A 25,186-nucleotide genomic window follows, 5' to 3' on the forward strand; every position below is an offset into this window, starting at 1 on the left:
GTCTGTCTGTGTGTCTATCTTTGTCTCTATTTCTGTCTTTAACCCAAGTTTGTTTTCAGTCCAGTTAGAGAACCACTCTACTTTGTGAAGAGCTTAGTTGCACCAGGGGCAGTGCTGTGCTGCCATGAGAATGAGGCTCCCGTTGGTAAACTCCCTGGGACTGGACTCTGACCTGTCTCACTGTTTGTGGAGCGTGCAGGGTGAAGTGTGGGGGGTGGAGCGTGGGGGGTGGAGCGTGGGGGGTGGAGCGTGCAGGGTGAAGTGTGGGGGGTGGAGCGTGGGGGGTGGGGGGTGGAGCGTGCAGGGTGAAGCGTGGGGGGTGGAGCGTGGGGGGTGGAGCGTGGGGGGTGGAGCGTGGGGGGTGGAGCGTGCAGGGTGAAGCGTGGGGGGTGGAGCGTGCAGGGTGAAGCGTGGGGGGTGGAGCGTGGGGGGTGGAGCGTGTGGGGTGAAGCGTGGGGGGTGGAGCGTGCAGGGTGAAGCGTGGGGGGTGGAGCGTGGGGGGTGGAGCGTGGGGGGTGGAGCGTGTGGGGTGAAGCGTGGGGGGTGGAGCGTGCAGGGTGAAGCGTGGGGGGTGGAGCGTGGGGGGTGGAGCGTGGGGGGTGGAGCGTGTGGGGTGAAGCGTGGGGGGTGGAGCGTGCAGGGTGAAGCGTGGGGGGTGGAGCGTGTGGGGGGAGGGGCGTGGGGTGTGGAGCGTGGGGGGTGGAGCGTGTGGGGGGAGGGGCGTGGGGTGTGGAGCGTGGGGGGTGGAGCGTGTGGGGGGAGGGGCGTGGGGTGTGGAGCGTGCAGGGTGAAGCGTGGGGGGTGGAGCGTGTGGGGGGAGGGGCGTGGGGGGTGAAGCGTGGGGGGGGAGGGGCGTGGGGTGTGGAGCGTGGGGGTGAAGTGTGGGGGAAGGGGCGTGGGGGGAGGGGCGTGGGGTGTGGAGCGTGTGGGGGGAGGGGCGTGGGGGGTGGAGCGTGTGGGGGGAGGGGCGTGGGGGGTGGAGCGTGTGGGGGGAGGGGCGTGGGGTGTGGAGCGTGGGGGTGAAGTGTGGGGGAAGGGGCGTGGGGGGAGGGGCGTGGGGTGTGGAGCGTGGGGGTGAAGTGTGGGGGAAGGGGCGTGGGGGTGAAGTGTGGGGGTGGGGGGAGGGGCGTGGGGGGTGGGGGAAGGGGCGTGGGGGAAGGGGCGTGGGGGTGAAGTGTGGGGGGAGGGGCGTGGGGGGTGGGGGGAGGGGCTGTTGTGATATCTGAAATGGATCCTGCTTTCTCCACTCACTCTTAAAGGGCTTTCTGGTTATTTATAGCCGGACATGGGGACAGCAGACCCTCTTAACGTATTCGTTCTTGGTTCTTGCAGGACACATTTTATCACTCTTGCTCAACTATAGAAAGTGATTCCAACCCAGAAAATAAATGAGTGTTACAGATTTCCTTTTTATCTTTCCAGCTAATTCCAGGGGGTTCATCCTGTCCTTTAGGCAGTGTTTCTAAGTAAGCATGAACATGATTCCCCCAGCCTAACCAGCCTTGTGTTTGTGGGTGTTGTGGTTAAGGCATCGTGGAGGACTACAAGCCCCCCTTCCACGACGTGGTCCCCAGCGACCCCAGCTTTGAGGACATGAAGAAAGTGATCTGTGTGGACCAGCAGCGACCCAACATCCCCAACCGCTGGTTCTCTGATCCGGTGAGTGGAGTGGTGAGACTGTTGTCATGGAGATGGGGATGCCGCAAGGGGTGGGCGGAGTTCTGCTCCGCTGCCTGCATTCAGAACTGGGGATTCAATTTATTTAGGGTACATGTCTCCAGCTGTACTAAACCCATCTGAACACAGCACAATGCTTTGTTAGTTGTCATTGTCAGTCTGTAAAATGCTAACAATAGATGCCAACAATAGATGCTAAATGACTAACGAGTTTCCTGGTGCTGACCCATCTCCTCTGTGTTTTTCAGACTTTAACTTCCATCGCTAAACTCATGAAGGAGTGCTGGTTTCAGAACCCGTCAGCCAGGCTAACAGCACTGCGCATCAAAAAGACTCTGACAAAGATTGACAACTCTCTGGACAAAATCAAAGTGGACTGCTGACTCCTTCCTGAAGGGGAACCATGCTGAACGCCTCTAAGATGTTGCCTGAGGTAGACAGAGGAAACAGGGGACTGGGAAGGGGCCAGTGCCCTTATAGCGGCACATGGTATTTATTTGAAACACTTTGCGGGACACATTTTGGCATCCAAAGATGGTTTCCAGGGCATTTCTCAGCCAGTTGGTCAGGGATGGGAGATCCCTGTACAGATAAAAGCTGAACCAATGGAACGCGTTCATCAAGGAAGAAACTGTTACTTTGGATCTTGAGTATATCGCTTTTGTATAGAACTGCAGGTGTATTGACTTTTTAGTTTTAAGACATTTCAGAACACATTTCATTTATCAATATCATCTGTGCTTTATCTCCCTTGTTGCACTAGCAGTCTTCGCATTCCTTACTGGCACTGCATAGGAGGCATTTGGGAAACAAATACAACTTGCCAAAAACGATGAGCTTTTTTTGTTTTATACACAAACTATTTCTTAACTGTTGTCGGAAAGCATTGAAAAGGGAGTGTTATGGTTTACTCTGCATCTCGTGCACTGTTGTTTACATGTTGTTGGAACAAGTCTTTTGGTAACCAAACCTGTAACTTATTTAGCGACTGAGTTATAGAACTGCAATTATAGTCACCTTTCTCTTCCTGATGAGGTGTGGTCTAACCTACTCCTGTTGCATAAACTTTGTATATTACCGTACATTTTACATTACCTTATGTACCTGTCTATTATTTGCTCCATCAGCTTTATCCAGACAAATGCTAAGAGAACAAATAAAATATTAACTTAGATGAAGCTGAACTCGTTTTGTACAGGGGCATAGAGATTGTCTGTGAAGTTATACTATAGTCTTACCGCGTGCTTTGTCTAATTGAAGTCGATCTTCAACCTTTATTTCTTTAATATTTTATATTAAGTAGTGCAATTGATTAAATAGATAGGAAAAAACGTTTTGTATATGTCTGTCATCTGTTGGTGGTTTCACCGCTACATACACATGCACGATCCAGGATGCCATCGTCTCCCCTAGTGATCCAGGATGCCATCGTCTCCCCTAGTGATCCAGGATGCCATCGTCTCCCCTAGTGATCCAGGATGCCATCGTCTCCCCTAGTGATCCAGGATGCCATCGTCTCCCCTAGTGATCCAGGATGCCATCGTCTCCCCTAGTGATCCAGGATGCCATCGTCTCCCCTAGTGATCCAGGATGCTGTTCAGAAGCCTGTTGAAAGAGCCAAGCAGACCGCCATACACAACCAGATCATGTTTGGATTTGAACGGCATCACGGCCTATCCATTGACCCCCCCCCCTTCCTTATGCTAACTGTAGAGAAGTCAGTACCTGGCTATGGTAGCTTCAGAAATCTGTCCAACTCCATGTACAAAGGGACTTTTCTTGATTTCACTAACAAATAATGTAATACAGAAAAGTATGCCAAGCATGTTAATTCATGCCGAATCAAACACAGGTCAAACTCTGCTGGATGTTTTTTTCTTTCTTTCATGGTTACTGGCTTCACAGCAGCAGCCACAGACGTCTTGCACAGTGGAGTGCTCTGGAAACCAGCTTCCTGACTAAACCTGGAATGGTGATTCATATTCTACAACCCCAAATGGGTCAGATGAATTGTAGAGAAATGGAGCTGTCCGTTTTCTGGCAGACTGGCCCACAGTGCCCCTGTCAGGAGTCCACAGCAGGGCTACCACGGGAGCACACCAGGGTTACCACGGGAACACACCAGGGTTACCACGGGAGCCTGGGAGAGCCTTAAACGTTTGTCAATCTGAGATATACAAAACCAGTCTCCATCCTCATTGAGTATGTAGATGCATATTAAAACTTCCCTAGAAACAGCTGCTGGCAGGCATTTAATTATCTGTAGATTTAGGAAGCCACCCAATCATATCCACCTACATGACTGCTTGTGAATGAATGCATTATCATGAATGCTAATAGCCACCTTCCTCTTTTCTCTATCCATCCCTCTGCTTTTTGGTTTGAAGGCTGGCAGTCATTGTTTCAGCAATATCTGCACTTAGAAATGACCTTAGATGCATCTAAGCTCCTTGGATCCACTGCTATGATGCTAAAAGATCCATGTTGCCTTAAAAACACACTGACACATTGAAGCAGTTCTTTGAATTCACAAATATGTCTCACATGTATGTAGCCATAGATGAAAAGTGGCTAACAGTTAGCCTCACCGACCACCCTGCAGGCTGAAAGCAACTCCCTCCCATCAGGTGCCACCCCTTAGATCCGCCACTGATGGGAGGGAGTTGCTTTCAGCCTGCAGGGTGGTCGGTGAGGCTAACTATTCCCATGGAAAAAATGTATTTGTACATTACACATTTCAATAAATAATATTAATGTTACTGTTTAATTTAAACTAAAATGTTATAATCATTTACCATAGGGAGTACTGTACCCCCCTACTTTGGGTTTTGATTGGCCTCCAGGAGGCCACCCAGCAGCACCTTCAACCTGCCCAGGGACTACAGGTGGAAAATAGCAATCTGCCAGAACCTGGAACAATGCATATTCTCTTGTTGTACAAGATTAATGTTTTATTGTGCGCTGTCCCTGTCTTGAATAAATAAAAAATAAAATACAAATACCATTGCCACCCCGAATGAAAATCTGTAGATCCACCCCTGCCTCTCATCTAACCTGTCCAGGAGCTGAGGATCCTGCAGTCCAGGGCTGGGTGGGACTATATAGCAGGGTCCTGGAGGGGTGTTCATATGTGTGGATTTGTTTTCATATATTGCAGCCTGTGCTGGATGGTCATGGTGTAACAATGGATGAGGCATTTTCAACTTCAGGTCGGAACATCTGCCGTCTACTAGTTACCAAGCTAACTCCACTGGATGGATGTTGAACTTGTCACAACATTGACCCTCTGCTGCTGTGGCGGTACAGCTGTTGGCAGGAGAGATCAGTCTGCTGAGTCAGCAGCCAGGGTCTGAAGTGAACAGGTGTGAGATTGAGGAAAACACGACTCTAATCCACATTTGCTCATCACAAGGTGAAGATTGTGGCTATCCGACTGTCCTACTGACAGCCACTGCAAGACACCGACTTATTAAAGGAGCACGGGCAGAGACATGAGTTTTAACTTTTTTTGCTGACTGGAATATTAATAGCCTACTTTTGAGTCTTTAACATGTGCCTTGCCGCCGCTAAGGGACTGACGCTGTAACGGACACTTCAGGACGTTCAGCACTCTTTCATTCACATGTCTGTATCAGTAGGCTGGAGCGGTAATCCTCTTAAATTCCGGTCGACAGAGGCGGAGCAAATCGCCTATTGCGTATTTGGTTCTCTCCGGTTATTTAGAGTGTGGGGCAATGCGGAGTGTGCGTGGTTGACAGACTTTACTGTGCAAGTGTAATGATTTTTTCGGGGGAAACTGTGTAGGCAGTGTGTCCGCAAACCGAGCAGATGCTGCTCCGGCCATGACTCGTCCCAGGAATCACACCTTTCAAGCGGCGTTGATATTTCTATCGGTCGCACAGCTTACCACAGGTACTGGATACTTTTACAGGTCTTACTTTGATTCAGCTGGGTTTACATTTTTAACATCGAAATCTAGAGTGTGTTCTTGTTTTATTGTGTGATCGTCTGCGTGGTCTTGTGGAGAAACTATGTTGTTTAGGTGGTAGCCTAAGCTAGTCTACGCCGTTCTGCACCGTTCCTGCGTTTGGACTTGAAACTTAAAGGCAGTCAGGCTTCCCAGCGTGGATTGAATACACACTCTTGTTCTTCACATTCACACGGTTACAGCAGCCTACATAGTCTGTAGTCTGTTAACATATATGTGTACCCTGAACATTATGGAATTAAACTGTCATCTTACATAACTGAATGGAAAGTATCTTAAGCGCGTGTCAAAAGATCCGTCTGTAGCCAACTGTCGTTTATAATAATCACAATACTACAGGGCCGTTCACAGGTGCTGCGAGCTGCAGTCGTTACACAGGTGGTTCAGTCATGGTTCAGACCCTATTGGTTCAGGTTGGTCTGGATCACTGTATTTGTCAACTTTTGTTGCAACTTGACTGCAGAATACTGTATCATAAATAAGACAAATATGTTGTCTGTTAAACAATGTAAAAATACTATATTTGTATATGATGTAAAGCTTTGATGGCAGGAGGATTTTCCTTGCAGTTCTTTTTCTTCAAGATTATTCTGTCAAGGATGGTATTTTTCATCAGGAGTGGCAGACAGTGATTGGAGTCTTGCTACTGTATGAAGTTAATTACCAAATTATTTACAAAACAAGATAAATACAGAATGTTCAGTGTATTATTTTGTCAAATGGTGTTTAAATTATAAAATAGTAATAACTAAACTGCAACATATCCATAAAATAAAAAGCTCTATGTGACATTTTTCAGTAAGAAAACAAACTATCCCTCTCTCTCTTGGTTCTCAAGTCACCCTCTACCATATCGAGGTATTCTAGGGTTAGGGTTATTCTATACTCTGAAATGCAGACAATCACGTCTGGTAAAACCCTTCTGGAATTAGCTGGAAACCTCCAGGCCTGTGAAGAGCAGTGCCTGTCCTGTGAAGAGCAGTGCCTGTCCTGTGAAGAGCAGGGCCTGTCCTGTGAAGAGCAGGGCCAGGCCTGTGAAGAGCAGGGCCAGGCCTGTGAAGAGCAGGGCCAGGCCTGTGAAGAGCAGGGCCAGGCCTGTGAAGAGCAGGGCCAGGCCTGTGAAGAACAGGGCCAGGCCTGTGAAGAGCAGGGCCAGGTCTGTGAAGAGCAGGGCCAGGCCTGTGAAGAGCAGGGCCAGGCCTGTGAAGAGCAGGGCCAGGCCTGTGAAGAGCAGGGCCAGGCCTGTGAAGAGGAGGGCCAGGCCTGTGAAGAGGAGGGCCAGGCCTGTGAAGAGCAGGGCCAGGCCTCTCTCACAGACACTAACGGGTGGGCAACATAACACACCAAGGCTGTGATGTGATCAGTATACAGGTTTGAGATGTGTGCATGTGCATGGCCTGAACCTCCTCCAGGGACTATTTACATTGTGTCTTTCCCAGAAGTCAGACACTGTTGCTATGTGTGCTGAACACATGACGACCAGAGAGCTGGAGACAAAGTAGCTATTATTTATTAATTATTATCTATCAGTGACATATTAAGAGAAAGTTTACAGTACGTTGTTTGAGGGACATTATTTGGTCATTTCAAGTTTTTTTTACCTTTACTTTGCCAATTTCCATTTATGCAGCATGGTTAAAATTGTTAAAAGCATATTGCAATGAATGAGATCCCTACCAGAGCTTCCATTTCCAATTAGTTTCATAGTGATGTATTTAAGACAAGTGTATCATGACTTGTCCCTGTTTCCCAAACAACAACAATTTGTTTCATAAACTGGTTTCATGATTGAGTTCCTGGTGCGGTCACAGTATTCATAGGTCCTAGCACATTTGGCACCCGAGGCAAGATGTATCCCCAGCACCCCCACCCCACCCCCCACCCCCCTGGGAGCGCACATCGGGGTGCTTCCCCCCCAACCCCAACACGGACATATGACGTGGTGTGGTTAGCGCCCTCTGCTGGTAGTGCGTGAGGGTTAGTTAATGGATGCTCTTGGGAAAATGCCGCCCCCCTCTTCATGCTGCCTTAGGTGGCTGCCTATGTCGCCTGTAGGAAGGACCGGCCCTGTGCTTGAGAACATTCTATTGAAATTCTTGTGATTTTTACAGTGATGAAGGAGGGCAAACAGAGTCCTAATGGCAGAAGGGAACTTGGCCCATACATCCCTTTGGCCCGTCCATCCTAACCCTAACCCTAACCATACATCCTAACCCTAACCCTTCCACTAAAGGGTTCTACCCTTTGCGGTGTAGAACCAGAAATCAATTTGCGGTGGATCATTCTGTTCATCTCCTGATGGGGGGGACAAGTGCAGACACGCTCTGACAGCTCTCAGGGGCCAGAGAGATTCCTCATGTCCATAATTCAAATTAGACAGTCTCGACTTGAGGACTTGACACATACCAGTTTGGATAATCTGCCCAGTCTGTCCACAAAGTAAATTAAGATAATGTCATCTGTATTAATACTGGAGGTGATCTGGAGTGTTTCTGTGAGCGATCCTAACAGAGCCCCAGTTTAGTGGAGGCTGTCAGACTGAGTCCAGAGGCCGGATCTACCATACGGGCTATCTGGGGACGTGCCCTACGTGATCGGAGATTTTTGTTCATTTTTATTATTTTTTTTGCAAACAGTCTACACAAGGCTTGCTTGGCCCTCGATTTTTGATATCCAATCAGAATAAAATCAAAGTTGTTTACAAAAAATGTATTATGATTGTGTGTGTGTGTGTGTGGGGGGGGGGGCCTTCAGTGCCCAGGGCCCCTTTAGGGTACAAATCTGGCCTTGATGACACTAGAACCATGACACTAGAACCAGCAGAACTGCCTTAAAAACTACCCTAACCCTACTGATTTTGATTTTTTTCATAAGGCGCATGGCAACACTTCTCAATCAAGTATGTTGGGCAAAGCAAAGCTAAAAAGATGCTTGATCCAGTTCTGTGGGTGTCACATCAGGGAGTAGACTGCCTGTGCAGTTCACATGGCCCTACCAGGCAAGACAGGAGCTCCAGGAAGAGCATTAGATTATCTGGGTGTTAAACTAAGAGGCATTATTCTGGTTTCTCCTAGCAAATAAGGCCACAGACCTGAGTTACATAACAGGAACCTTCTCTGCCTGAAAGAGCCAAATGGTCCCCCAGTCTAAGAGGTCTTTACAGGACTGTGGTTGGTTGGCACCATCACTGGACTCTACCCTTCTGTTTCAACAAGAAATGGTCAGATGAATGGAAAGTTTGTTTAGGATTAGAAGAAAGGGTAGTTACACTGGATATGGATTGAGAGAGAACCACACACACCATATCACTGAGCCAGTGGAGGTCCAAGGGTTGACTGTTTGTCTTGGAAGCACGAGGCATCCAGAGGTGACACATGACAAAGGGGGCTGTAGGCTAACGTACTGCCGTCGTGTGTTCCAGCTCTCAAGTGTGTGTGCCGGCTGTGTGAAAACTACACCTGTGAGACCAGCGCTGACGGGGCGTGCTGGAACTCTGTGATGCTGATCGACGGCAAGGAGGAGACGGACAAGTCCTGCTTGTCTGCTGAGAAGAAGAACCAGGTGTACTGCTACAGCTCCCGGAACGTGTCCAAGAGGAACTGCTGCTTCACTGACTTCTGCAACAACGAGAACCTGCACCTCTATCAAGGTAGGGTCCTCTGTCGTGTGCCATGGTGTTTCAGTGGTGGAGATGGCGCTAGACTTCCTAAACCTAAAGCCTATGGTGAGAGGTGGAGATGTTGGGAATTCTGTTGAGCTAGGTGCAGTTGCAACCATAGTTGTGTCTGAATCCCCTTGAAGCAAGCGGTTTCCTTCACCACCTGTCAAGGCTGAGTGTATTTCAAAGAACCGAGGGGTGGAGAGGGAGAAGGGAGGGATGGAGAGGGAGAAGGGAGGGGTGGAGAGGGAGAAGGGACGGGTGGAGACGGAGAAGGGAGGGGTGGAGGGAGAAGGGAGGGGTGGAGGTAGACACAAGTGACTTCACACAGTCAATAACAACCCGTTGCCGTGGGATTCCTCTCCATGGCTTGATGTGCTTAGATTGAGGCAGTCTGGCCAGACAAGCTAAGCACTGATCCTCCTCGCATATCCTGTGACATAATATTGTTGGCAGAGGTTACCAACGGCCAATGTGTGATCTTCCCCTCAGGTTTATAAATCCCTCCTCAGGCATGGGGCAGTGTGGGGTGCAAAGCCTTTTGTGTTGCAGGTAGGCTGGGGCTTAGAGAGAGTTGGGGTGGTTGAAGCTGCAGGTGACTGATGTGTTGGCAGGGCTTGTACACTCAGTGTGGAAGAGCTTTGGGATTGTCAATTGTGGTGTGTTTTACTGTGCTCAGACATCTATTTTCACCTCCCCCCCCCACACACACACACACAGACACACACACACACACACACACACACTCACACAAACACATATGGATGATGTTGTGTGGTCTGTGTGGATGTTGTGTGGTCTGTGTGGATGATGTTGCTTGTTGTTTTCTGTATCTCTCTAATAATGGCAGGAGTGTGTACAAATTAGAATGGGTTTAGTTTTCCACAATCAACTCAAGATCCAGGCACTCTGCAAGTTTATGTGTCCTCTATATAATCAAACGGAGTGCAGTACTGGAATTGACATTGTTTGGATAAGCATTTCAACATCAAATAATGAAAAAAATAATTTGCCGCATTTTGGCTTGCTCCCTTCATTTTGCAGGTGTCCTTTTTATAATCCAACAGAGTGCAGTAGGCTACCGCGATTGAACTAATGCGATTAACAAAGGCATTCACAATGAAATGAAACTAAGCATAGTAAAGAAAATAGGAAAATTCTGTTTCGTTATTTAGAAGCAAATTCACATTTACAACCGATAATCATCTGCTTTCAAAGGGGCTGGCTAGCAAACAGAACGACAATATAAAGTGGATATAGTTTCAGAATCATAATACCTTAATGTCCTGGAATAGATGTTGTGCTGCTTCAATGCCATCATTTCTGTTTGACTTTCTCACTTTGGGTTGTAATGTAGAGAAAATCAAAAAGTTCCAGTGAGTGGACGATTATATGGACGACCAGAAGTCAAACCAAACAATTGTAGGATTTAAGCTTAAAGTGAACGCCAGGCCTCTGCGTGCTTCTCGACCAATCACAGGCTCTCGTTAGACGTTGTGTTGTTCTGTCGCAGTAATAACTGACACACACTCAGCCAGAGTCTGAGGAGGGATGAACACAGTTAGTCTGAGTGACAACGTGAGGGAGTCTGGTCTGGTCTGGTGGAGATGAGGGAGTCTGGTCTGGTGGAGGTGAGGGAGTCTGGTCTGGTCTGGTGGAGATGAGGGAGTCTGGTCTGGTGGAGGTGAGGGAGTCTGGTCTGGTGGAGGTGAGGGAGTCTGGTCTGGTGGAGGTGAGGGAGTCTGGTCTGGTCTGGTGGAGGTGAGGGAGTCTGGTCTGGTCTGGTGGAGGTGAGGGAGTCTGGTCTGGTGGAGGTGAGGGAGTCTGGTCTGGTGGAGGTGAGGGAGTCTGGTCTGGTCTGGTGGAGGTGAGGGAGTCTGGTCTGGTGGAGATGAGGGAGTCTGGTCTGGTGGAGATGAGGGAGTCTGGTCTGGTGGAGGTGAGGGAGTCTGGTCTGGTCTGGTGGAGGTGAGGGAGTCTGGTTTGGTGGAGCTGAGGGAGTCTGGTCTGGTGGAGATGAGGGAGTCTGGTCTGGTCAGGTGGAGATGAGGGAGTCTGGTCTGGTGGAAGTGAAGGAGTCTGGTCTGGTGGAGGTGAGGGAGTCTGGTCTGGTCTGGTGGAGGTAGGGGAGTCTGGTCTGGTGGAGATGAGGGAGTCTGGTCTGGTCTGGTGGAGGTGAGGGAGTCTGGTCTGGTGGAGGTGAGGGAGTCTGGTCTGGTCTGGTGGAGGTAGGGGAGTCTGGTCTGGTGGAGATGAGGTGTCTGGTCTGGTCTGGTGGAGGTGAGGGAGTCTGGTCTGGTGGAGGTGAGGGAGTCTGGTCTGGTGGAGGTGAGGGAGTCTGGTCTGGTCTGGTGGAGGTGAGGGAGTCTGGTCAGGTGGAGGTAGGAGAGTCTGGTCTGGTGGAGATGAGGGAGTCTGGTCTGGTGGAGGTGAGGGAGTCTGGTCTGGTGGAGGTGAGGGAGTCTAGTCTGGTCTGGTGGAGGTGAGGGAGTCTGGTCTGGTGGAGATGAGGGAGTCTGGTCTGGTGGAGGTGAGGGAGTCTGGTCTGGTGGAGGTGAGGGAGTCTGGTCTGGTCTGGTGGAGGTGAGGGAGTCTGGTCTGGTGGAGATGAGGGAGTCTGGTCTGGTGGAGGTGAGGGAGTCTGGTCTGGTCTGGTGGAGGTGAGGGAGTCTGGTCTGGTGGAGGTAGGAGAGTCTGGTCTGGTGGAGATGAGGGAGTCTGGTCTGGTCTGGTGGAGGTGAGGGAGTCTGGTCTGGTGGAGGTGAGGGAGTCTGGTCTGGTCTGGTGGAGGTAGGGAGTCTGGTCTGGTGGAGATGAGGGAGTCTGGTCTGGTCTGGTGGAGGTGAGGGAGTCTGGTGTGGTGGAGGTGAGGGAGTCTGGTCTGGTCTGGTGGAGGTAGGGGAGTCTGGTCTGGTGGAGATGAGGGAGTCTGGTCTGGTCTGGTGGAGGTGAGGGAGTCTGGTCTGGTGGAGGTGAGGGAGTCTGGTCTGGTGGAGGTGAGGGAGTCTGGTCTGGTCTGGTGGAGGTGAGGGAGTCTGGTCTGGTGGAGGTAGGAGAGTCTGGTCTGGTGGAGATGAGGGAGTCTGGTCTGGTGGAGGTGAGGGAGTCTGGTCTGGTGGAGGTGAGGGAGTCTGGTCTGGTCTGGTGGAGGTGAGGGAGTCTGGTCTGGTGGAGATGAGGGAGTCTGGTCTGGTGGAGGTGAGGGAGTCTGGTCTGGTGGAGGTGAGGGAGTCTGGTCTGGTCTGGTGGAGGTGAGGGAGTCTGGTCTGGTGGAGATGAGGGAGTCTGGTCTGGTGGAGGTGAGGGAGTCTGGTCTGGTCTAGTGGAGATGAGGGAGTCTGGTCTGGTGGAGGTAGGAGAGTCTGGTCTGGTGGAGATGAGGGAGTCTGGTCTGGTCTGGTGGAGGTGAGGGAGTCTGGTCTGGTGGAGGTGAGGGAGTCTGGTCTGGTCTGGTGGAGGTAGGGAGTCTGGTCTGGTGGAGATGAGGGAGTCTGGTCTGGTCTGGTGGAGGTGAGGGAGTCTGGTGTGGTGGAGGTGAGGGAGTCTGGTCTGGTCTGGTGGAGGTAGGGGAGTCTGGTCTGGTGGAGATGAGGGAGTCTGGTCTGGTCTGGTGGAGGTGAGGGAGTCTGGTCTGGTGGAGGTGAGGGAGTCTGGTCTGGTGGAGGTGAGGGAGTCTGGTCTGGTGGAGGTGAGGGAGTCTGGTCTGGTCTGGTGGAGGTAGGGGAGTCTGGTCTGGTGGAGATGAGGGAGTCTGGTCTGGTCTGGTGGAGGTGAGGGAGTCTGGTCTGGTGGAGGTGAGGGAGTCTGGTCTGGTGGAGGTGAGGGAGTCTGGTCTGGTCTGGTGGAGGTGAGGGAGTCTGGTCTGGTGGAGGTAGGAGAGTCTGGTCTGGTGGAGATGAGGGAGTCTGGTCTGGTGGAGGTGAGGGAGTCTGGTCTGGTGGAGGTGAGGGAGTCTGGTCTGGTCTGGTGGAGGTGAGGGAGTCTGGTCTGGTGGAGATGAGGGAGTCTGGTCTGGTGGAGGTGAGGGAGTCTGGTCTGGTGGAGGTGAGGGAGTCTGGTCTGGTCTGGTGGAGGTGAGGGAGTCTGGTCTGGTGGAGATGAGGGAGTCTGGTCTGGTGGAGGTGAGGGAGTCTGGTCTGGTCTAGTGGAGATGAGGGAGTCTGGTCTGGTGGAGGTAGGAGAGTCTGGTCTGGTGGAGATGAGGGAGTCTGGTCTGGTCTGGTGGAGGTGAGGGAGTCTGGTCTGGTGGAGGTGAGGGAGTCTGGTCTGGTCTGGTGGAGGTAGGGAGTCTGGTCTGGTGGAGATGAGGGAGTCTGGTCTGGTCTGGTGGAGGTGAGGGAGTCTGGTCTGGTGGAGGTGAGGGAGTCTGGTCTGGTCTGGTGGAGGTAGGGAGTCTGGTCTGGTGGAGATGAGGGAGTCTGGTCTGGTCTGGTGGAGGTGAGGGAGTCTGGTGTGGTGGAGGTGAGGGAGTCTGGTCTGGTCTGGTGGAGGTAGGGGAGTCTGGTCTGGTCTGGTGGAGGTGAGGGAGTCTGGTCTGGTGGAGGTGAGGGAGTCTGGTCTGGTCTGGTGGAGGTGAGGGAGTCTGGTCTGGTGGAGGTAGGAGAGTCTGGTCTGGTGGAGATGAGGGAGTCTGGTCTGGTGGAGGTGAGGGAGTCTGGTTTGGTGGAGGTGAGGGAGTCTGGTCTGGTGGAGATGAGGGAGTCTGGTCTGGTCAGGTGGAGATGAGGGAGTCTGGTCTGGTCTGGTGGAGGTGAAGGAGTCTGGTCTGGTGGAGGTGAGGGAGTCTGGTCTGGTCTGGTCTGGTGGAGGTAGGGGAGTCTGGTCTGGTGGAGATGAGGGAGTCTGGTCTGGTCTGGTGGAGGTGAGGGAGTCTGGTGTGGTGGAGGTGAGGGAGTCTGGTCTGGTCTGGTGGAGGTAGGGGAGTCTGGTCTGGTGGAGATGAGGGAGTCTGGTCTGGTCTGGTGGAGGTGAGGGAGTCTGGTCTGGTGGAGGTGAGGGAGTCTGGTCTGGTGGAGGTGAGGGAGTCTGGTCTGGTCTGGTGGAGGTGAGGGAGTCTGGTCTGGTGGAGGTAGGAGAGTCTGGTCTGGTGGAGATGAGGGAGTCTGGTCTGGTGGAGGTGAGGGAGTCTGGTCTGGTGGAGGTGAGGGAGTCTGGTCTGGTCTGGTGGAGGTGAGGGAGTCTGGTCTGGTGGAGATGAGGGAGTCTGGTCTGGTGGAGGTGAGGGAGTCTGGTCTGGTGGAGGTGAGGGAGTCTGGTCTGGTCTGGTGGAGGTGAGGGAGTCTGGTCTGGTGGAGATGAGGGAGTCTGGTCTGGTGGAGGTGAGGGAGTCTGGTCTGGTCTGGTGGAGGTGAGGGAGTCTGGTCTGGTGGAGGTAGGAGAGTCTGGTCTGGTGGAGATGAGGGAGTCTGGTGTGGTCTGGTGGAGGTGAGGGAGTCTGGTCTGGTGGAGGTGAGGGAGTCTGGTCTGGTCTGGTGGAGGTAGGGAGTCTGGTCTGGTGGAGATGAGGGAGTCTGGTCTGGTCTGGTGGAGGTGAGGGAGTCTGGTGTGGTGGAGGTGAGTGAGTCTGGTCTGGTCTGGTGGAGGTAGGGGAGTCTGGTCTGGTGGAGATGAGGGAGTCTGGTCTGGTCTGGTGGAGGTGAGGGAGTCTGGTCTGGTGGAGGTGAGGGAGTCTGGTCTGGTGGAGGTGAGGGAGTCTGGTCTGGTCTGGTGGAGGTGAGGGAGTCTGGTCTGGTGGAGGTGAGGGAGTCTGGTCTGGTGGAGGTAGGAGAGTCTGGTCTGGTGGAGATGAGGGAGTCTGGTCTGGTGGAGGTGAGGGAGTCTGGTCTGGTGGAGATGAGGGAGTCTGGTCTGGTGGAGGTGAGGGAGTCTGGTCTGGTGGAGGTGAGGGGGTGATTTGTCCTCCAGCGCCTTGGGCTTAGCCCAATACGACCTGTTCCCCTGGTTACCACATTGATTGTATGCAGAGGCACACAGACACCCGAGTCCTTCCAGATGACGAGGAGTGTGCAGGGCAGAGTGTAAATACAGAGGGTCATGTTTAAAAGGCACTTAAGGAGAAGCCATGGATAGCATGGTCGTACCAAGCTACGTCCATGTTCATGAAACTGTTTGGTTGGAAGACTGGAGATTGAGCAGGGGGTGATTCTGTCATGTATTTGTCATCCTGTGTTGGGTGTTGTTCCACCATTCAATTACTGTCTTTCCCCTATGGGGTTATCTGGTTCCAAATATTCTAGTCTCTGTAGACTTACTCTGGTTTTACTGTTTAGATTTTCATTAAGATATCCCAGTCTTCATTTTGCCTACATACCAAACACATGTTGAATGAATGTAAATTGTGGTCTGTCTGCCCCTTTGTGGTCTGCCTGCCCCTGTGTGGTCTGTCTGTCTGCCCCTGTGTGGTCTGTCTGCTCCTGTGTGGTCTGTCTGCTCCTGTGTGGTCTGTCTGTCTGCCCCTGTGTGGTCTGCCTGCCCCTGTGTGGTCTGCCTGCCCCTGTGTGGTCTGTCTGCTCCTGTGTGGTCTGTCTGCTCCTGTGTGGTCTGTCTGCCCCTGTGTGGTCTGTCTGCCCCTGTGTGGTCTGCCTGCCCCTGTGTGGTCTGTCTGTCTGCCCATGTGTGGTCTACCTGCCCCTGTGTGGTCTGTCTGCCTGCCCCTGTGTCGTCTACCTGCCCCAGTGTGGTCTGTCTGCCCCTGGGTCGTCTGCCTGCCCCTGTGTGGTCTGCCTGCCCCTGTGTGGTCTGTCTGCCCCTGTGTGGTCTGCCTGCCCCTGTGTCGTCTGTCTGCCCCTGTGTGGTCTGCCTGCCCCAGTGTGGTCTGTCTGCCCCTGTGTGGTCTGCCTGCCTGCCCCTGTGTGGTCTGCCTGCCCCAGTGTGGTCTGTCTGCCCCAGTGTGGTCTGCCTTCCTGCCCTTGGGTGGTCTGCCTGCCCCAGCCAAACACACAAGTCAGACTGTGACATCAGAGTTAGTACTGGAGGACGTTGAAAGGACACAGCACCTTATTTTTAAACCAATGACATCTATTTCCATACATTTGGTTAGTGTGTCGACAGTTCTGTCACATGCAACTACACTCTTACTGTATGGAGATAGGGGAAATGGACTGAAGATGAAGGAAAAGTTTGAATACATGTCAGAAGTGATTGATTGCTCTTCAGATAGCTGCCCTTGCCCTTGCTGTTCCCAAAGTAGCTACCAGGAACTGCTTGATAATGTAGTTACCAGGAACTGCTTGATACGCAAAACAGATTTGAAAGTGGGTATGGTTGACGGGGTCCATGTGTTGAAAACAGAAGTTCCTGAACGAGGTCTGTGTCAGCCCAAAAGGAAGACCAGATCAATTTAGAACAACCTGACATGGAGAAGATTCTATATCTATGTATTGGAAGTGTTGCTCGATAGCAGCAAATTCTTCAATGAGGCACACTTTTCGAAGGCTTTAACTGTGGATCGAGAGTAGGAGACAAACCTACTTCCTGTTGTTCAGTACAATGCTGTGGTCTACTTTGCCCTGGTTGGACATGGTGGTAGAGTAGGTTGAAGGGCAGGGGTACATTAGGAAAGACCAGACATATCTGACCCTGTGTAACTTGACCTGGAAGAGATGTTGCAAGTCGTTATTCCTCTTAATTGATGGAGAAACTTGTTGGGAGACTGAAAGATTTGAAAAGGATCAAAAGGTCAAGGAAAAAGAAACAGGACTGCACTTTAGCCGAGACTTTTGGAACTTTCGTGGCCAAGGTCTCCTGAGGCTCATCATGTGCTAGCACAGTAAAAGAATGAAGACCCGAGGTCTCGTGAAGCATGGTTTCTCTAATCCCCGGACGTTTTTCTGTCATCAAGACATGTTATATCATTTTAGTGCCCCTGAATGTGTTGTTTATTGCCTAGTTGGCTTTATCCAGAGCAAGGACAGAGACAAATGTTGCTTGTTATTTTCCCAGGTTGTTGTGGGGAGGGTGAACCAGGTGGGACAGGTCAGGAAAGGAGGTTTGACTGTCTGAATAGAAATCATTAAAATGCATTTTCAGGCATTAAAATGCATGGCACTGCATTCAAAGAAAAAAGGCAATTTACATCCAGTAAAATCCAGCCTCTCAGTCTTTCAATGTTGGAGGCCAGTCTGATTGCCTCAGAATATTGATGGCCAGTGTCGAAAACTCCTGGCATTTTGGAAGCAGAGAAACATTTTTTTTCTTCCAAATCTGTTGTTCAATTGACAGCATTAACTTTGCATCTGGCACATTCTCAGTTCTGATCTATGTGTCTCTCTTGGTTATAGATTAGCTGAGTTGTGTTCATTTTACAAACGTATTAAGGTGTTTGAAAGGTTGGTCCAGTCTCAGTTGACTGGTAACATAATAGATTCTGCCGTCATACACATATTCTTGGTTGTTGTTTATCTGAATTGTGTTTAATAGTATATATGAATAAACAGTGTCTGGTGTAGGAGCTTGTATGGTTTATGGTATGAAGTGGTTCAACAAGACCACTAGAGGGAGCAGCTGCAGTGCTGTTTAGATTCTTAGTTAAACGGTTGTGTAGATGTCTGGTGATGTTTTTTCATTTATATTTGATTATTTTTTATTATTAAACCAACTATGGAAGTGTGTGTGATCATTGTGTTATTTTGAGTGCTCAGATTGATATTATCTTAACCAACAGAGTGTGTGTGTGTGGTTGTGTGTGTGTGGTTGTGTCGTCCACAGAGAAGCCTTCGGAGGGGCCTGGCTGGGGCAAGCTGGAGCTTGCGGCAGCCATCTTGGTGCCGTCGTGCCTGCTGTGTGTGGGCGCCATGCTGGGTGTGTGCGTGCTGCAGGGCCCACGCTGCGCCTACCGCCAGGCACACAAGCAGGATGCAGAGGAGGCCCTGGAGGACCACACCCTCATGGCTCCTGACAAGTGTCTCAAAGAGCTCATCTATGACATGAGTTCCTCTGGCTCCGGATCAGGTGAGAACACACACACACACACACGCAAACACACACAAACACACACACGCAAACACACACACACATACAATGTGCAAATCAGTTTTTCATTGTTTGTGCTCATGTAGAAACACAGGAAGAGGGTGATCACCAGGCATCATAGTCATTAACTGTGTCCAGGATGCTATTTATTGTCTGTTAGAATTATGTACTGGTTGGTCCCTTGATATAGACAAACAGAAAACAAATGTGATAATTATTTAGTCTATTGCGGTGGATTTCATACAGTGCAGTTCACAATAGTGAGGTGGATTTCATACAGTGCAGTTCACAATAGTGAGGTGGATTTCATACAGTGCAGTTCACAATAGTGAGGTGGATTTCATACAGTGCAGTTCACAATAGTGAGGTGGATTTCATACAGTGCAGTTCACAATAGTGAGGTGGATTTCATACAGTGCAGTTCACAATAGTGAGGTGGATTTCATACAGTGCAGTTCACAATAGTGAGGTGGATTTCATACAGTGCAGTTCACAATAGTGAGGTGGATTTCATACAGTGCAGTTCACAATAGTGAGGTGGATTTCATACAGTGCAGTTCACAATAGTGAGGTGGATTTCATACAGTGCAGTTCACAATAGTGAGGTGGATTTCATACAGTGCAGTTCACAATAGTGAGCATACACACAAAGCGCCTAGTTGGATCTAAATGTGTTCAGGCTCGTGTGGTCCTGTTTCCTCAGGCCTCCCACTCCTGGTTCAGAGGACCATCGCCCGCACCATCGTGCTGCAGGAGACCATCGGGAAGGGGCGCTTCGGAGAGGTGTGGCGTGGGAAGTGGCGAGGAGAGGACGTTGCGGTGAAGATCTTCTCCTCCAGAGACGAAAGGTCTTGGTTCCGCGAGGCGGAGATCTACCAGACCATAATGCTGCGTCACGAGAACATCCTTGGCTTCATAGCCGCCGACAACAAAGGTCTCAAACTCAGTCTTTGAATTGTCCGATTTGAATACCTGCAATGTTCTTTTCGCCGTAAACTACCAACAAAACATAGGTTATTAGGGAAACAGTTTCTAAGCAACCACACAATGTCTTAGAACTACTTGCGCTAGTTTCCTGTTTTACTAAAAAAGTAGTTTGGACCTGTTGAACCCAGTCTGTAGGCTGTGTGACCTGTTGAACCCTGTCTGTAGGCTGTGTGACCTGTTGAACCCTGTCTGTAGGCTGTGTGACCTGTTGAACCCTGTCTGTACGCTGTGTGACCTGTTGAACCCTGTCTGTAGGCTGTGTGACCTGTTGAACCCTGTCTGTAGGCTGTGTGACCTGTTGAACCCTGTCTGTAGGCTGTGTGACCTGTTGAACCCTGTCTGTAGGCTGTGTGACCTGTTGAACCCAGTCTGTACGCTGTGTGTGACCTGTGCCCTCTGTGTGTGACACAGATAACGGCTCCTGGACCCAGCTTTGGCTCGTGTCTGAATACCACGAACCTGGCTCACTGTTTGACTACCTGAACAGGTACACTGTCTCTGTGCAGGACATGATGCTGTTGGCTCTGTCCATTGCCAGCGGACTGGCTCACCTCCACATGGAGATCATTGGCACCCAGGGTGAGTGTCTCTGTCTCGTACTACACAAATGGGACGGGGGAGGGAGACTTTTCATTTAAAGGCCACCACTGCCAAACAGGAAGCCAAAATATTTACATTTACATTTATTCATTTAGCAGACGCTTGTATCCAAAGCAACTTCCAAGAGAGAGCTTTACAAAGTGCATAGGTCACTGATAATAACAACAAGATAGCCCCAAAGCATTCCGGGTAGCCAAAACAAGAAGCACACATTGTGAACAATTAAAAAATAAGTGCCAAAGGGAAAAACCATAAGAGCATGTAGTTAAGCAAGTTACAATTAAACAACAATCTCTAAGTGCAAGTGTAACTGTAGAAAAGCAAGCAACAGTAAAATAAAAATAAGATTAACTAAAATTGAATATTTTGCAGCGGATACAACAGTTTAAATCAGCTACCACTAACCAACAAGAGCAACAAGCCTCTAAGCAAGAGTAATTGTGATCCTTGAGGAAACTAGCATTGGGTTCAGCAAACCATTCCTAAGAATCAGAATGTATGTACAGTATTGTACATGAGGCACCCAGCCCACCATGGCAGCAGTTCTTTCAGGACAGGTACTTCCAGAACAGTCCACAGATCTACTATTGCCTCTGCAAGTGGGTTGTGCACAAAGCCTCGATAACACTTATTGGCTGATGCCATGGCTGGTGGCAGTGAGTCATTCAAATAACACAAGTTTACAAGAAAGTTGGGCAAGAAAACAAGATGATTAGAACTAAACCAAAACATGGCTTCTTGTGTGGTTGCTGAGGAGCAGCAGGAGAGTGACAGAGCACAGTCACATGTTCATTTGGAGCATTACGACACACTGACCACCTCTGGCCCTGACCTGAGGTGGTTTCCACGGTTGCCTGACAGCGATAAGAATGTTCAAGTGTCCACGACAAGTCAATAAGAAGTTTCAAAAATTCCAGCCTCTTTCACAATGACTCCTCCAGCTGAGGGTTAGGGTTAGATCTCACTCCCCACCTGCACTCATCTGTCCTCTTCCTCATGCCCATCTCGCTGCTCCAATTAGAGCTGTACACAAACAAAGCATGCCTGTGTTGATGTGAGGTCACATCTTATCATCAGTGCTGCATTCAGCCCAGGAAGCAGATCACTTCAGAATGCTCTTCATAACGAGGGGAGCTTCAGAACGTTGATTGGCGAAATATAGATGCGCTATTCTCAAAAAAACGTGTATTTTAAAGTGTGTCTAATCAGGTGGTGTGTGTTTTAATGTGTGTCTAATCAGGCTGTTTTATCTGTCCACAGGGAAGCCTGCCATCGCACACAGGGACATCAAGTCTAAGAACATTCTGGTGAAAAAGAACGGCACAGCTGTCATTGCAGACCTGGGCCTGGCTGTCAAGCACGACTCAACCACCAACACCATCGACATCCCGTCCAATCACAGAGTGGGGACCAAGAGGTACGCAACAGCCACACTTGACAACAGCCACACCTGACAACAGCAAAAACACTGTTGCCTAGATACGTTAACCATGGGAGACACTTTACCTCCTGAAATGGCACAGCTTATAAAGAATCCTAAGCTCCAGAGCAGGAAGGCTCCAGAGCAGGAGGGCTCCAGAGCAGGAGGGCTCCAGAGCAGGAGGGCTCCAGAGCAGGAGGGCTCCCCCTCTACAGTAGTCTGCCCCGGAACTGCTCTGTTTCTGAAGCTCTGTCTATCTGACAGGTGTCTAACATCACCGTGGGCCTCCAGAATGTCCAGCTATTCTTAGGCCACCATACGCTGTTTGTGGCCAGCTGCTGACCAGGAGGGAGTCTATGTCCTGAGGAAGAGACTATGGATTGTCCTTCTCCTGCTGGTCTTCTTCATTAGCTTTAACAAGTTTGTCCCCTGCAGGTACATGGCCCCAGAGATCCTGGATGACTCCATCAATATGACCAGCTTTGAGTCCTTCAAGCGGGCGGATATCTACGCCTTAGGCCTGGTGTTCTGGGAACTCTCCCGGAGGTGCTCTGTCAGGGGTGTGTTATACACACACACACACACACACACACACACACACACACACACACACACGCTGTACTGCATTCACATAACCTTACCTAATTCACACTGGGAACATGACTAAAGTAGCTCCAATTGCAAGATTAATGACACAGTGAGTCACTGTGATGTTTTTTGTCTCTAACCCTAACCCTGTCTACATGGTGGAAACTGACAGAAAATTTGTAATTTTGTCTAAATAAAGTCTGTCTTCATTTTGATAGGAATTCATGAAGATTTCCAGTTGCCTTATTATGACTTAGTGCCTTCAGACCCATCTGTGGACGACATGAGGAGAGTGGTGTGTGACCAGAAGCAGCGGCCAAGCATCCCCAACCAGTGGCAGAGCTGTGAGGTGAGCACCGCTCAGAGGTGGGGGTGATGGGAGTGCTGATGGAGGTGTGCTTGTGTGCAGGCTCTGAGGGTGATGGGGGTGACTGACAGGTGTGCTTGTGTGCAGGCTCTGAGGGTGATGGGGAAGGTAATGAGGGAGTGCTGCTACGCCAGCGCGGCCGCCCGGCTCACGGCGCTGCGCGTCAAGAAGACGGTGGCCCAGGTGAATGTCATGAAGGACATCAAAGATTAGCCACCTGGCCACATGCTGGCGCTGTGGCCCCAACTCACCCGGACTGTCTGGAGAAAAAAAGAAAACTCTGGTCACCCAGGTCACTGCGTGGTGTCCATGCCATCAACAGGAAGCAGCAATGAGAATGCTCAGCTCAGGATGCCAGAGGATTGTGGGAGGAGTCTCTTCACACCTTACAGGAAGTGACAGAACTTAATTGGCCCAACCACAGGAAGTAGGAACGAACTACGCTGTGACCTGTCAGGAGATGGATGAGAAACACAATGTACAGATTTCTTTGCTACCTCACACATGTTTTAAGTGCCCAAAGCTTGAAGTTGCACATTTAACTGCTTTGTGCCATATACTGTATTTATCAATATTGTGCTAGGCTAGCTGTGAATGTTACTGAGTAACTTCTTACCTGATTGTACAGGAGACATGTGTAAACAGTTGACGCAAACAAGACTACTGTTACACTGGTTCACCTATCGCCCAACTACCAGAGGATAAGTCAGAATGCCTGATGACAAAACTACACATTAGTATTAGAAACCCAACCACGTCCATTTGTAGAAATCAGTGTTAAACAACATTCAAATGTGCTAAACAGCCAGTGGTACTATATGTAAGAGAGAGATTGATAGACAAGAAAATCGAAAAATAGGATTTACTAAATGATAGAATGATTCTATATGAATATTATGATATATCCAAAGCCTTTAATATAATGCTGCACTTTTTTGTAGACTGACTATAAAAATGCCTATGTGAAAACATATCTTAAAAAAATAATATTTGTATACTGCAGATAAGAATTGCTGCTGTAAGATTCTCAAAGCGGTGCACTCTTTCTTCAAGGTGCACTTGTAAAGCTGTATATAATAACTTTACATAACTGACAAAAATTCAATATTTCAATACAGAATTACTCAAAACATATGCTGCTGTGCTTTCTTTGTTTATGGATCCTATTTGTTTCATTTGTATGAGTCTACAAAAGAGGGATTTTATGTTGTGAGGACAGATTTGAGTTTTGAGCACAATGGGTGAACTTGTGAACACCATTACTGGTGTGGGACACCACTTGTGAACAAACAACAAACCAAAAGGTTGATAGCGCCACTTAACCCTAATAACTGTGCGTGTTTTTTATGAGGACCAGATTCTCCTTGAATGTTTACTTTGATATCATTGCAAATGCTGATGAGCTGTGTAAAATCACCATAGTGCACATTAGCATTTTTCATTAAGGAGAGGGTGTTGAGGAGTAGGCTACCATGATAGGTGGCAGTACATTGATTAGCATAATCGAAGTTGGATCACTAGTTGTTAAAATGATTACATAATTATAATGAGCTACTGTACTGCTATACTATACTATCAGATATACCATACTAGCTGGTCTGATATCTGCACATGTCTGTCATTTTATGTTGCTGTTTTGTATATAAGAACAATTATTGTTTTACTGAGTGTTTTATTGTACTAATTATGTGAGAATGCAGTATTGCAGTTTGAAACGCTTTGCCTGTATCAAGTGTTAACGTTTGCATAAAGTTGGTAAAATTGCAAAGTTAAGCTTTTGATGTCACGAGGCCTATATGTTTGAGTCAGTTTTCTCAACAAAAAACAAAAAAAATGAAAAGCTGCCCACTCTGAGAAATGTGAGACAGTTGTACTTACAGATGGCGTGTACTAGTTTGGCTTATAAAACCATCAGTCATTCCAAAGATACGAGAAAAATATTCATTTCAATTCTTACTGGGGTTAATTGTTTTCGATAGTGTCTGACACAAAAAAATTGCCTGCCCTGGTAAGATCATGTGACTTTTATAAAGAAGATTATTGTTGGATTTTACATCCTCTGGTGAGTTCGTATAATATTTTGTTTTGACAAAGGTAACCACTGTACATTGTGTAATGGAGTATGTGGTTTTCGTCTAGACTAAATCTTCATTACGATGGCTTTCATTCATGCACTATTTAATAGTCAATGTGTGACATCAGTGAGTCAATAAAATATTTTTCATGTTTCAGGTTTAATTTCATTGACTGGTTCATTAAATGAATATCTGATGGTTATTTAGATCATGACGCACAATACAGGCTAATGGTTATTAAATGTAATTTTCCATACCAAATTACATATTATAAGAAAGGGCGTATTTCTGTGAAATCGTGCCCAAGTTTGTCACCTGAAATGAGACCCCTTTTTTTTTTTTTTTTTTTTTTTTACCTCTGGCGTGACTCATGCACATATGGGTCTGAACTGTTTACAGCAAGTTTGATGCTAAGTTGTGTGTCCGTTAAACCGAGGAAGTGAATTGTCTTCACTTTGGCTGTCAGCACTACACATATGAGTCAGACAAGTCGCTAAACCTAATGTTGGCCTAACAGTTTTTTCTGCAAGGTGAGAGGAGATACGGGGGATAACGCTGTGTCAGTTACATGTTTTAGAAAACGAGTGTCAATTCCGCCTTCCCTCACCACAATGACGTCCTGAGAAAAACGTCGAGAACCAGCGACTCTTTTCGTGTTAATTTCATTATCAGTCTCTAACAAGCACAAAGCCTCTTTATAATCAAACAAAAAATTCTCAAGTAGGACACAATGCCTCGTTCTTCTTTCTGATGTCAGGCTTGGCGTTACGAGGGGATTTAGCATTCATTCCTCTAGTCTATTCACATCTCTGTCAATTCAAATAGTAGGCTATTTCTAACTTACATGGATGAGAAA

The 25,186-nt window shown here is 49.0% G+C and overlaps 2 protein-coding genes across 10 annotated transcripts in view; both read left to right on the plus strand.

Annotated features, from left to right (window-relative positions):
• LOC146235138 (activin receptor type-1-like) overlaps positions 1-3,914 on the plus strand; it is a 35,429-nt gene extending 31,515 nt beyond the window's left edge. For all 8 annotated transcript variants that reach the window (XM_084688198.1, XM_084688200.1, XM_084688199.1 and 5 more), the window contains 2 exons: positions 1,529-1,659; positions 1,926-3,914. In XM_084688198.1, the coding sequence (XP_084544324.1) occupies positions 1,529-1,659; positions 1,926-2,060 (266 nt within the window). In that variant the 3' untranslated portion in view covers positions 2,061-3,914. The remainder of the gene's footprint in view (positions 1-1,528; positions 1,660-1,925) is intronic.
• Positions 3,915-5,398: 1,484 nt separating this feature from the next.
• On the plus strand, positions 5,399-24,493 carry acvr1c (activin A receptor type 1C). Of its 2 annotated transcripts, none has more exons than XM_084688644.1 (9): positions 5,399-5,589; positions 9,087-9,314; positions 18,030-18,272; positions 18,997-19,227; positions 19,692-19,859; positions 21,141-21,297; positions 21,736-21,860; positions 22,107-22,237; positions 22,343-24,493. In XM_084688644.1, exons 1-9 carry the CDS (start codon positions 5,520-5,522, stop codon positions 22,466-22,468), a joined length of 1,479 nt encoding a protein of 492 aa, XP_084544770.1. In that variant the 5' UTR covers positions 5,399-5,519; the 3' UTR covers positions 22,469-24,493. The 2 variants fall into 2 exon arrangements, with proteins under 2 accessions (XP_084544770.1, XP_084544771.1); XM_084688645.1 differs by having other exon boundaries at positions 22,107-22,254; positions 22,343-22,434.
• The last annotated feature ends 693 nt before the right edge of the window (positions 24,494-25,186 follow it).

The sequence above is a fragment of the Hypomesus nipponensis genome, chromosome 23 (genome assembly GCF_054491055.1).
Source record: "Hypomesus nipponensis isolate SF chromosome 23, ASM5449105v1, whole genome shotgun sequence".
In the NCBI taxonomy this organism is placed as follows: Eukaryota; Metazoa; Chordata; class Actinopteri; order Osmeriformes; family Osmeridae; genus Hypomesus; species Hypomesus nipponensis.

Bases quoted from the DNA above. Each gene is read 5' to 3' on its own strand.
- acvr1c (XM_084688644.1), top strand. From the start codon at position 5,520: ATGACTCGTCCCAGGAATCACACCTTTCAAGCGGCGTTGATATTTCTA. The intron at 19,860-21,140 runs GTGAGTGTCTCT...ATCTGTCCACAG, and splicing joins GGAGATCATTGGCACCCAGG to GGAAGCCTGCCATCGCACAC. The intron at 21,298-21,735 runs GTACGCAACAGC...TGTCCCCTGCAG, and splicing joins CACAGAGTGGGGACCAAGAG to GTACATGGCCCCAGAGATCC.